This window comes from Adiantum capillus-veneris, chromosome 7, assembly GCF_014529385.1.
Source record: "Adiantum capillus-veneris isolate H3 chromosome 7, ASM1452938v2, whole genome shotgun sequence".
NCBI classification, from domain to species: Eukaryota; Viridiplantae; Streptophyta; class Polypodiopsida; order Polypodiales; family Pteridaceae; genus Adiantum; species Adiantum capillus-veneris.
In genome coordinates this window covers 59703475-59716320 of record NC_140937.1, presented here as the reverse complement: position 1 = coordinate 59716320, position 12846 = coordinate 59703475, and the positions used below count along the sequence as shown (strand labels likewise).

The following is a 12846-nucleotide window of genomic DNA, read 5'->3' as shown; positions in this document are numbered from 1 at the left end:
TTCTTTGCTTAGATAATGGCTTGCATGATAGGAGATGTATAAACCACATTATCCTTACATATATCAGCCCATGATTTGGATGCATTTTTCATCTCACATACATCATGTCATATTGTATCTATCGTTTCTTCTTTCAATACATGATCACTCTCAACCTTGCGCAAGCACTCTTTCAATATATTCATGTCAACAAGAGAGTGCTTGCATTCTTGAAATTCATTCTCAAGATGTATCAAGCATGTTGTTTGCATTTCAGGAACCTTCTTGAGGTGCTTATTCTCCACAACAAAAACTCTTAAAGTGCCATTCTCCATTGCAAGTGCGCGCAGCTCTTCACCTTGCTTGTTGATGATTTCTTGTAATGAGACCAAGTAAGCCATGATCATTGCTTCCATTGTTGTAGACGATGTGGTTGGATTAGCATCCAAATTCCTTGGTATCATTCTCACCTAACCCCAAAGCTCTAATATTTACAAACACAAACATTGACAAAGCTCTTCACCGACCGATGCACTATTTTCTTGGACAATGCAGACATTATATTAGATCCACAAGGAGTTTATCGAATTGGTCTCATAAATCATTTGAAATTTTGAAGGTGTTTAATATAACACTTCATTTCATATTCTCTCTCTCTTTCTCTATTTTTATCTCTCTCTCTCTCTCTCTCTCTCTCTTCCTTCCTCTCTCTTTTTTGTAGAGCTTAAAGGTGTTTGAAGCTAGTTAGCTTTGGAATGTTCAAAGGGTAGGCATCAACACTAGCTGCTGAAAGCGTTCTCCTTCTGTTGAGCTTGAGTGATGGAAGAGGAAAGTGGATAACTCGGGACTTTTACAACATATCAAGCTGGCTTGTGTGTGTGTGTGTGTGTGTGTGAGAGAGAGAGAGAGAGAGAGAGAGAGAGAGAGAGAGAGAGAGAGACAGAGGGAAAACTCGCGGTGCTAAGAAGGAATTAGAACAGTTGAAGCAGACGACGTAGTAGGAAAAAAATTCATTTGAAAAATATGCATTTTTGTTCTGTGTATGTGCATGCATGTTTGAGAGAGAGAGAGAGAGAGAGAGAGAGAGAGAGAGAGAGAGAGAGAGAGAGAAAGAGAGAGAGATTAGGTTAGATTTAAAATTAGATTTTGGATTTAGTTTTTATACTAAAGTTTAGCTTCAAGATTACAGTTTAATTTAGAGTTAGGTTTATGGTTATGTTTGCAATAGTTTGCATGTAGCTCACATGAGTTTAGGTATGTAGTTGTTTGCAAGCTCAGAAGTGCAAACATCTCTCTCTCTTTCTCCCTCTCTTTCTCTCCACGGATGCGGCATTAGGTTGGATATCTTTCAACGGCATGATACTCAGAATGGAGGCATACATGTAATGTGCACAATAATCCTTCAACAAGGAGCTACTGTGAAGAGATGTTAAGCTGATGTGAATTTCTACAGTTGAGCAATAGGCAAAGGATTTTTTCCACTACATGCATTTTCATGTAGACATGCGTGTGTAAATTTCTCGTACCCACAAATATAGGCATTGACCAATAAAGACGACATTATAACCCACCGATGGTTTAGATCTCCGTGCACCTCTAGACTGAGGTGTGCGGGGATCGAACATCGCTAGAGAATTTGAGGTAGTTTACAGTGTGATCTATGGTTTCTTGATTGTGAGGAAAATTGAGAGAGAGAGAGAGAGAGAGAGAGAGAGAGAGAGAGAGAGAGAGAAGAGATGGAGGATGCCAATAGAAGATTAAATTTAGGTTTAGGTTATAAGGGTTTTACATTCATTATGAGTAGTGACGATGATGTGGGGCCGTCCAACCAAAACTCCTATCTCTCAACAAGGATATTATGTCCTTGTAATCAATGCAAACATGCTGTGTGACGGACAAGACGCGTTTCTTTGCAGCACGTTCGCAAGTTTGGCAAGTTTGACCCATCTATTAAAGGTTGAGTTGTTGCAAATTACAACTCATGGAACTCTGACAATGGCCAACGGGCATCAATCTTGCAACCCAATGACGTGCTTGGAGGCGCTTTACTCAAGCAACATACATGAGGCCACAAGTTGCAAACTCTGACAGCTCGGAGGGTGATCATGCTGAGCACATTCCCAACGAGGCTATGTTACTCAAGAAGCATACATGAGGCCACAAGATGCAACCTCTGATAGCTCGAAGGGTGATCATGCAGAGCACATTCCCAATGAGGCTGTGTTTGAGCTCGAGATCAATGAAATGATTGAAACGATCATGGATTCAGAAAGTCTTATCTATGATGATATGAAAAGTGAAGCCGATACACCATTGTATGGTGGAGCATGTGTGTCTAGATTGAAGGCACTCTTGGTTCTTCTCAACATGTAGGAAAAGTTTGGATGGAGTGACACTAGCGTCATAACATTTTTCAGGTGATCTATTACAATGTGTTTACTTCAATAAAAAACTCTAAATGTATAATGTACCAAATTACTTACACAAGTGTACCGCATTTTTTTCGCTATGTAGATTGCTCAAAGAGCATATAATGACAGTTGATAATGTGATACCATATTCCAGAGAGGAAGCAAGAAAGATCTTGCAAAACTTGGGGTTGGATTACGATTCTATTCACGCTTGTACTAATGATTGCATTCTTTTCAGAGGGGGAATACAAAGACATGGAGAAGTGTTTGAAATGTGATTCCGAGAGATATCGAGTAGATCTCCATGAACAAAAAATTATGCATAAGGTTTTGTGATACTTTTCTCTGCTACCTCGCATCAAGAATTTCTTGGAATGTAAGTCCATGACCGCCCTAACATCATGGCACGAGGAGAATAGGTCTTCGGATGGTGTGCTACGGATTCTACAGAAAGCATATAGACGACACATGGTCGGATTTTGCCAAGGAAGCTCAAAATTAATTTGCGTCTCGGCTTGGCTATGGATGGCGTAAGTCCATTTGGTCATAGGTCAACATCTTACAGTGTATGGCCAGATGTCATTGTCAACTACAACATTCCCTCGTGGTTGACTACCAAGAAGGGGAACCTGTGTCTAAGCTTGATTGTGCTGGGATGGTATAAAGTGAAGAATATGGATGTGTATCTTCGTCCACTATTGGAAGAGCTACAACAATTGTGGATTGGCATAGAAAAGGTGGATATGGGCCGACACATAGGTCGATGAAATGCTTTGATAAGAGGCATTCTAATGTGGACCATGCATGACTATCCCGGACTAACAGAATGCTCATGTGATATATACTGAAACTCAAACACTATAAAACTTTGTTTTACTGAAGCTTATCTATTGTCATGTGTATACATGCACGGCTTCAAACAAGCAGATATAGAGCATGTGTCACTTGTGGACCTAGACTTAATGCACATCAGGCCCCCTCACTGAAGAAGCCAATCTACGAAGGTCATCAAGTGCATCTTCTAGAGAATCACGAGTTACATGATGGTTTCTTGGGAAGAGAGCCACCAAGAATGTCTCCTCGAGCATGGTTAGAGAAAAAGGAGATGTGTGGGGATGGTTTGTCCCCAGGGATGAAGAGATTCTCTCTATGGTACAAGCCTTACCATATTGGCCCAGACTCATGATCAATCACTTGCTAGATCCAATGCACATATTCAAGAATGTGGGTAATCTGCTATGGGAAAATCTCATCGGCAAGGAAGATACTTTGGGAACCAGAATTGACCTTAGAAATGCGGATCGTATGGAGCAAACTGGCCGCAGACAGCACCCGATGGATCGATAAAACTCCCCAAATCACCATGGATTCTGACAGGAGGCCAAGAACGCAAAGTAAAAGAGATCATTCAATCCGTGCAGACGCCCACTAGCGTAATTCACTCTCTCCAAACATGTTTCACTAAAGAAGGGAAGCTTACTGGTTTGAAGTCACATGACTGGCATAAAATGTGTCAAGTATGTTTGAAGTGGAATAGATCATAGTGGAAATTGTGTAGCATATGCGTGTGTGGAATTTAATACCAGATCTAGAGGTGTTTTGCAGTTTATTTTACCGGTGGCCATTGAGGGTTGTTTGTCTCCTAGCGTCCGTACCACAATCTACAAACTTGCGAAGTTGGTGCAATGGATCTCCCAAAAGGAGATCCATGTAGGTTCCATACCATCCATCAAACTAAACGTTGTGGAGGTTGTATGCATATTCAAGAAACACTTTCCTACTACCATGCTAACCATTCAAGTGCATCTTCTTGTTCACATGTTGATGAGGTGGAAACAGCAGGCATAATGCATTCCAGATGGATATATGTTCTTTTTAGAATATTGCATGAAAACGCTCAAGGGATATGTGTGTCAGAAGGCAAGTCTGGTGGGTAGCACAACAAAGGGTTGGCTATTATCAGAGTCCCTAGTTTTGGCATTAGAGAGTGGCTAGAGGGATTTGATCGTGCTCGAGATACGCTTTGGCGAACCATACATGATGAGCGCATATCTGGGATTGTCATGTGCAATCTCGATATTGAAAAGAAAATGACGAAAGATCTAGAGACTAAGATCAATCGATTCTGCATGCTTCACAATCCAGTGATGCAAAAGTGGATTTCACAGTATGAGGATGCAAAGCAAGAGCGAAAAAGGGCACAAATTGAGTGGAGACGGGTAAGACGACCACCGATGCATTATCTGATGGGTCTGGAGAGCCTACCAACATTCATGAGCTTAAGATGGTTGCACAATCAATTGAAAAGCGCACAACAGTGCGGTGAACAAGTGACTGAGGAGGAGTGGGAGTACTCTTGAGGTTGCACGACCAAGGTATATTTGCAATATATGACTCATGGCTTTCTAGATGTTTGGACATGGACCAAGGTATATTTGCAATATATGACTCATGGCTTTCTAGATGTTTGGACATGGACACTCATAATCTTTTGGTGTTGTAGTATAAGTCATATACGGTAGCATGGTGTAAAGGTCGATATTTTAGGGTGGAACGGATTGACAAAAAGCGTTTTACACAAGATTGTGAAATCATGGCAAAATTCAAACAATCTAGTCGACGACGGTCCTTTGATGCAGATCCTATGGTGGTGGAACTCACTTACTTTGGCGCGCTACAAGAGATCTCGAGGATCGACTATAGAGGATTTTTTGTGGATTTGTTCGATGTGCAATGGTTCAAGATAAGCATGGAGGGTCGCAACTCTACCGTGTGTAGAGGAGAGTCAGGTTTCCTTGATGTGGACTCAACCAAAAAATGGACCGTCCTTTGAGACACTTTCGTAATACTTGAGCATTGTGAACAAGTAAGTTTGTAAATATTTAATATCCAACTTTAGAGGACTTTGGTCTGGAAGCACTCATGTAAGTTATGTGGCTCTTGCAGGTGGTATTTCATCCTACAAAGTCTGCACCAAACTCGTGGTATGTCATAGAGGTAGCCCCTTGTACGGACGTATGAGGATACAAAGTGCCAATCACATCGGCATCAGTGGAGGAGATCGAAGAGGATGCTGATTCGAAAGCTGCTGAGGTGGTGCCAGATGAGCCTGGTGCTGCTACTCTCTATGGGATGCATGCGGAGGACCTACAAAATAAAATGGAGGACCTCTGTTTAAACGGAGAGCTCTATATACACATAGGGAGTTATGTTGAGTTATGTGAAGATGAGAGAGAGACCTCTTAAAGCCCATAGACATTGTATTTGAGCAATTTTGCTCCTTTTTATAATATATATTGTATTCACGTGGAGTTTTGTTCATTCTTGTCTCTATGCTATACTTGTGAAATTTAAATTGTGATTAATCAATTTATAACGAGCGCCATATTTTCTTCTCCATTCACCATTAAGATTTAATGTTTGTGTATTTAATGCAGATATGAATGATGATCAGTTTATTTCTTCCTTGAGCCCCGAGCAAAGGAGGTGCTACAAGGACCGCCATTACTCTGGAGCACCGTTGCGGTGTCCCACTCCTTCAATTCTCCCTCTGCTTCAGAGCGATCAGTGCGCTTCGAGAGTTCGGTGGCAACTAGACGATCTACACACTCTTCTAGCCGTCGATGCTCTAGTGGTGGCGACAACGGTTGTGTGGAGGATCCGTCCTTGATGCTTCAACACCGCCTTGTAGTCGTCGAGGCACCTTGTGTTCCCCTACTTTTCCCTCCCCCACACCAGCCACGACATCGCCCTCTACTTCAGATTTTGCGCAACTATCGGCCGTTCCTGGCTACACACCACTCGCTACTCCTCCCGGAGTCACCCCACTCGACACTCCTCGCTTCAGAGCCTAGACTCCAGTGGAGACACTTGTTATCCATACGCCCATCAAGACGCCACTTAAGACCCCTACTGAGACACTGAGGTTCACGCGTCACAGGCTAGAGGGCTTGCCGTACTCGATTGACATCATCATCTTGGATGAAGACGGCAAAAGGTGATCTCGTGCATGCGTGGCCTTTGCTCTCAAGTGTTTTGACACTACATACTAAACACCTTGAGTGAAATAAAAAATGAATTAATAGTAAAAGTCATTAGCAATGAAGACCTAATGAAGGTGCGGATGTGCGAATACTGCAAGCACAAGTGTTCTGAAGTGCAAAAAGCAGTAAAGCATGGGTGGAACAAAACACATTGTCTAGCCAAAGAAGACAGGAAGAATGCGAAGCGAGCAGCGCACGAGAATCTTGACAAGTGGAAGCAACAAAAGGAGGCAGCCAAAGTGCGAGTAGAGACAGGGAGCTCGCACTACTTGAGGAGCGACGGATGGGCATCATTTGAGGCTGACTTTGTAAGTGTTTTTGCATTGCCCTTTAGGTTTGGTAGTTGTGGGTAATTTTACTTTTAAATTCTAACATAGCATATTCTTTGTATATTGTGAATAGTGGTCGATGGACATGACCCCACACCGTACGAGTCCGAGTATGCAGACAGAAAGGGCTTAAACGCCCTTATGGACATTCTCAGTTCTCACTCCGCCTTGGTTAGTATTTAACTTTACTCTCTTACATTTGTTGTATTTTAATGATAAGTTAAAAAATAGATTGTTTTGTGGTTATATGTTTATACTTACAAAAAGTCTTATTATGTTTTTTTGCAGAATGCGACAGATACGCCGCTTTGACGTGATGAGACGTCGGATTAGACGAGCCGTAGCCAAATAGCACTAGTTTTCTTTTCTCATAGCATGTATAATGAGATGACGTGTGTACGTCATTTTTGTAACTATTGGTCAAGGATGTATTTTCTCAATAATGGCAATTGTGTTGTAACTATTACATTTTGGCCAAAGCTTAAGAATCAAGTGATTTTGCCTATGATATGTATAATTTTGTCATTGTATTACTTTTGTCAATTCACTTTCATCGAAACACTTTCATCAGTTTTGCATCTTTATTCTGGAAACTTTATGTTCAATATGGTTGATGGGTGGCAGAGCATTCATTGCTCTGAGAATGCTCTGCCACCCAAATTTTTTTATTCTCGGGCGTCGCTTCTCTATTTTAGGTTATGCAGAGTCTCTATGAGCGTCGCTAAATTGGAAATTGTATGTGTCGCTATAAGCGAGGCTATATGCTATATAGAGATGAATATAGCGACGTTCTCTTTGCGATGTTTTTAGCGACACTTTTAGTGAGGCCGAGGGGAAAAATATCCCCGTGTATTTTCGTCGCTACATCATAAGTGCACATAACCTCTTGTAGTGTGTGTCTCAGCTTAATATCCTGCCATTTTCAATTTCAAAAATGCCGGTTGAAGGCAAGGAGAAATTCCGCCCCAAAATAGAGAATAATAGCGTAAAAATCTGAAAAATAAACGTAATTTTCTAAATTTACCTCTTGGTAGATTCAAGGAAAGGAATTTTGTATGTTTAGAAAAATGATTTTTTCGAAATTCTGGCAGGCAGTGGCACTTTCCTTCCACATCTATTCCAACTTCCAAGGACATTGGCTTTGTGAAGTATCACTAGCTTGGATGTAAGGCCGAGTTTTCCGACCCAATGTTGTGTGTAAGGGTGGACGCATGGTTGGTTTGTTAAATGTTCTGAGTATTTGCAATGTGAACTAAAATATCAATTTACTTCTTTCACATGTGATCTAGAGAGAGAGAGAGAGAGAGAGAGAGAGAGAGAGAGAGAGAGAGAGAGAGAGAGAATTGCAGCACAGTAACTACATTGCTTGCAAAGAATTTGAAGATGGCAGTCTCCAAGAAGGTGGTTCTCAAACTCATGCTCTTGGCCATGGTGTGCGCATCATCTACCAAGGCCATTGTAGGAATCAATAGTAGAAACCTCCCTAAACCAAGATGCGGCACCGCGTTTTAATTTGGGGGTTTTTCATATTTTCAAAAGGATTTGCGAGCGAGGAACTGTTGATTTGGCGAACCTCAGTACAAACCTTGAACTAGGTTGGCCTCTTGGCCGCCTCCCTTTATCTGTCTACCATCCTTCTTATAATGTGGCTATAGGTTTGTGCTTATATCTCATCATCAACCTCCATTTCATTCTTTAGTCCAATGTATCCATCTAGCCCCGTTGGTTATCCATGATTTTTTCTTTTGTAGCTCTCATTTGGTATCTCATAAGATTATATATATAAGGCTATGGTCACGCTAGGCATAATTGTCTGTTGGGATAATCATACATTGCTAAACCTTCCCTCATCAATGACATGCATCGAAAGTCCTTTGTGTGTTCATGTGGGGCATCATTAGTGGCGAGGACTTGCAGCTGGAGGTTCACTATGAGTGGGGACGGATATTGACGACTGAGAATTGGAGGTTTGCTATGAGTGGGGATGGATATTGAAAATTGGCAGCAGTAAGTTGTCGAGCTTGGGAGGGAGTAGGCTGCTAACAAGGGGTGGGGAGGGGGGCATCATCACGCAATGGGAGGCATGATTGGCTCCGTCTTTCTGGCGGGTAGCTATTTTTAATTTTTGAACTTTTTTTTCAATCATTGAGTGTTCCTAAAAGGTTAGTTTTGCAACTATGCCAAAATCGGCATGGTTACAAAGCATCATGCATACCTCTTCTAGAGGCAATCAAGATACATTATGAAAGGCTACCATTCTGTAACATTTAATGGCCTAATAACTTATGTATAGCGGAAATTAGTACGAACATAGTGGGCATTTCATTAGAATAGATTCCTAATGAGAATTACAAGAGTGCTTGGGTGGAGAGAGCAACAAAAAGCATAACACCTAGTTAGATAGCATCAACAATACTTTCAAAAGAGAGAGAAATTAAGCTATTGACAATAGTTGAGGACCGGATTTGCATGGAGCCGGTCCCCCCTCCAAAAGGCTTTGTATTATGGTTTCTCCCATCAAGAGAGACATTGTACAATATAATTCTTTGTGTTCCTTCAAAACTAGCTAGTGCAATGAAGATGGAAGCTTCGTGCACTAAGCAAAACACTTAATCAAACACAACTTGAATTATCCCCGTTCTCAGACCCAAGACCTCATACACCTTCGAAGATGGTGGAAGCTAGCAGGGTATGAGAGTAGATTGAGAGGAAGAAGGAGTATCTTACGAGAAAGATGTACATCTCCTCACATAATCACTCATATTAGCATAGCTTAGCTTAGTAATTAGCTTGGTAGAGGAGATGAGCATGCATTGAAGCTTGGCTCTTGGTTGGATTTGCATCCCCATGCCAAGAGAGTGTTGATGTAGGCTTCTATCTCACAAGCTTGGAGTAGGTGATGAGCTCTCCATTAAAGCTTGGGAGGAGATAGAGTATTCTTTCTTCACACATGGTCAAGTGTGAGTGTGTGTGTCAATGCCAAGCAAAAATCAGCCCCCCCCTCTCTCTTGGGCGAGCCCTTGTTACTAATTTGGTCTGGCTTTTGCCTCATTGGACCTCCCCAAGTCAAGCCAATGGGTATTAAGCAGCATAAGTGATAGCCTTTTGACATGTGTCCCCCTTTCCCCTTTTGTGAGAGCTTTAGGTAATTAAATAATTAAACTAAACTCTCATTGGACCCCTTTGCCTCCTGGCCAATAGGAATCAGGCAAGCCATGGGGCTTCTGAATGCTCATTGGACCCTTTGGGAGACTGCCCAATAGTCTTCTAGGAGACTTAATTCTCATTGGTTTCTTTTATTAAATGTTTTTAAATTAATTAAACTACATTTACTCTAGCTTAATTCTTATTGGTCCACTTCAAGGGTCTTCCAATAGGAATTGGGCACACCTTGTGGGCATCTGGCTAGGGAGCTGACATGTGTCCCTCATTCCCTTTGTGTAAAGGGAGCCTGTGTGTGTGTGTGTGTGTGTGTGTGTGTGGCTTTCTCTCTCATCCCCTACCTTTAGGGCTCGCCCCCTCCCATGTAGGGATGTGCAAAGACTTTTAGGGCACACACAAAGCATCCAATTTTCCCTAGGGTTGACCTTTGGACACAACCTTTGAATTTTGGAACCTTAGAATTTTGAAAGTCTTAATGGGCTGTGAACCTTAGGGTCTTTTTAGCCCATTGTTGCACATGGCTCTTTTGCAGATGGCCCCCCCTTTGGATCCCTATTTTCCCTCCTTTGGATCCCTACTGTGGCCGGTCTGCTAGCTTAAAAAATATTCTAGCTTTTTCTCCCCTGGCACTTTCCCACATTAAATGATCAGTTTAATATGAGAAAATCATTTAGGAGAATTAGATATTGATTATTATGACAATTCAATCCTGGCAAAGCAAGCAAGAGGTTTTGCAACACTCTCGCTCACTATTGATATCGAGCACATTATAGAATGTTAAGAGCTGCAACACATCATTCTCAAAGGTCAGAGTGCATAGCTGCTGATTATTAGTGACTCTCATTGCTTCTGTGTGTGTGTGTGTGTGTGTGTGTGTGTGAGAGAGAGAGAGAGAGAGAGAGAGAGAGAGAGAGAGAGAGAGGGGGGGGGGGGGGATATATATGGAATGTTCACACCTATAAGAAAATTTGGTTTTTCTTGCATATGGACATATGCTTCTAGATGTAGAGAAATATAATGAGCAAATTATAGTGTTCCTTAAATTTATGAAATCTCACATGACATTAAGTATCAAAATGTACGAAAAGTTGACAATGCTATGTGTCATATCCTCTTTATTTGGCAAATTTTGCTCGATTTTTGGTTCGCTCGACAAATCTTGCTCGGTCTTTGGAGTTCCTCCTAAACATGCATGACGAAAATAAGATTGGGAAGTCATTCATTTGCCCCCTTCACCTTATAGCCAGCCGTACGTTACGTGCAGAAAATACCCGAGAAAATATATGATTTTGTGTTAACTTGGGATGGGTAATTAATCGATGCATGTGAGGGCAGCGAGCTGGATAGCGGCCACAGTGCATGGGTAGAGGAGAGGAGCATGCGAGGGAGCAAATGATGGAGTTGAAGGCCAATGAAGGTAGGACAAGTGGCATTGGCGAATAAGGGGCTGGGTGTATATAAAGGCCACGCGAATCGACGGCCAGCACCGCAGAAGTACGCGACCGCAGCATCAGCAACATCTTAGAGAGAGAGCATCCAGCCAATGAACATGGCTTTCCGTCTTCTCTTCCTGCTTTTTCTAGCCCTTTCCGTTGACGTCCAATGGGCGTCGGCCAGAACGGCAGCTCGCCACCTGGGCGTCTACAGGTCTCCCGTCTCATCAAGCTCCTCCCCCGACACTTCCACCCCCAGCGACAGCGGCAGCGCCAGCTCTCCGTCTTCCGGCGGTTCTTCCCCATACCCCACCTCCCCTTCCGATAGCTCCCCCTCTGGGTCCTCCCCTGACAGTAGCTCCCCTGTGGTAGACACCCCTCCTACCGATGACTCCTACACCCCGCCTTCTTCCGATAGCTCACCATCTGCACCGGACACCCCCTCATCGCCGTCCGGCGGCGGAAGCTCTCCTTCCTCATCAGGCTACTCTCCCCCGTCCGACAGCTCCCCAGTGATGGGCTCGCCTCTCTCCTCGCCTGGCGTGGAATCCCCCCTCTCGTCGCCTGAGGTCATGGGTTCTCCACTTTCCTCTCCGTTGGTTGGCTCTCCTTTGTCAACGCCCACACCAGACATCTCTACTCCCACAGGAGGCAAGGGCTCTTGCGGGTAGGCCATTTTCTGCTTTGACACAACTGCCGATCGTCTTTCCATTTCTGCTGCATTAACTTGAGTGTGTGTTATGAATGGAGCTGCATGCAGGTTCTGGAGCAAGCACGGGGTGAAGTTTCCGAGCATCCTATCGAGGATAGCGTCGCTGGGTAGCATCTTCGGAGGACATACACATTCCATCTTTGGGGGGAAGATGACGTTGATGGAGGCGCTGCGTAACCCTAACATGGATGAGTACAGCGCACTGGCCCGCCAAGGCACGGCGTCGCTGCTTAACGCCTACGCCTACGGGGATTCCTTCGCCTTCACGCCGGAGCAAGTGCGCCAGAACTTCAACGCAGGCCTCCAAAACCCGCTGGCCGCCCGCCAGCAGGCCTCTCTCTTCGAGCAAGCCAACAATGCCTTGCCCTGATGGTCTGAACACAGCCTTTGGATCTCCTTGCCTCTAGCCCTTAAGAATGTATCGTTCCCTCTTGGCAATAAAAACTCGTGTATGGCTCATTTATTTTCAATGTACGTTTGCGATTTCTAAGCTAGATTCTTAGTCTATTCATTTTGACTTAAATAATCATACTTAGGTTTAAGTCCAAAGCAGAGAATATGCATCGAGAGCAAAGAAATATGGAAATCTATACTATATTATTGAGCTTAAAAAATTATCCAACGCTAGACACTTCCACCCGTTGCTAGACACTTCCACACGTCGCCATTTTGCTTGCCTTTGAACATTTAGCTACATTTTTTGCCAACTTCGTCGCGTCATGCGTGTACAATTGCGGGTGAAGCAACTCAACGTGCAACTAAATTCACCGACTCACT

At 43.2% G+C, this 12846-nt stretch overlaps 1 protein-coding gene across 1 annotated transcript; it reads left to right on the top strand.

The window, feature by feature from the left end:
- The first annotated feature begins 11412 nt into the window (after positions 1–11412).
- On the top strand, positions 11413–12545 carry LOC147453933 (uncharacterized). The gene is made up of 2 exons (XM_086517228.1): positions 11413–12024; positions 12118–12545. Exons 1-2 carry the CDS (start codon positions 11468–11470, stop codon positions 12437–12439), a joined length of 879 nt encoding a protein of 292 aa, XP_086373354.1. The 5' UTR covers positions 11413–11467; the 3' UTR covers positions 12440–12545.
- The last annotated feature ends 301 nt before the right edge of the window (positions 12546–12846 follow it).

Coding starts and splice junctions, on each gene's coding strand:
- LOC147453933 (XM_086517228.1), top strand. CDS start 11,468: ATGAACATGGCTTTCCGTCTTCTCTTCCTGCTTTTTCTAGCCCTTTCC. Junction 12,025..12,117: donor GGAGGCAAGGGCTCTTGCGG/GTAGGCCATTTT, acceptor AGCTGCATGCAG/GTTCTGGAGCAAGCACGGGG.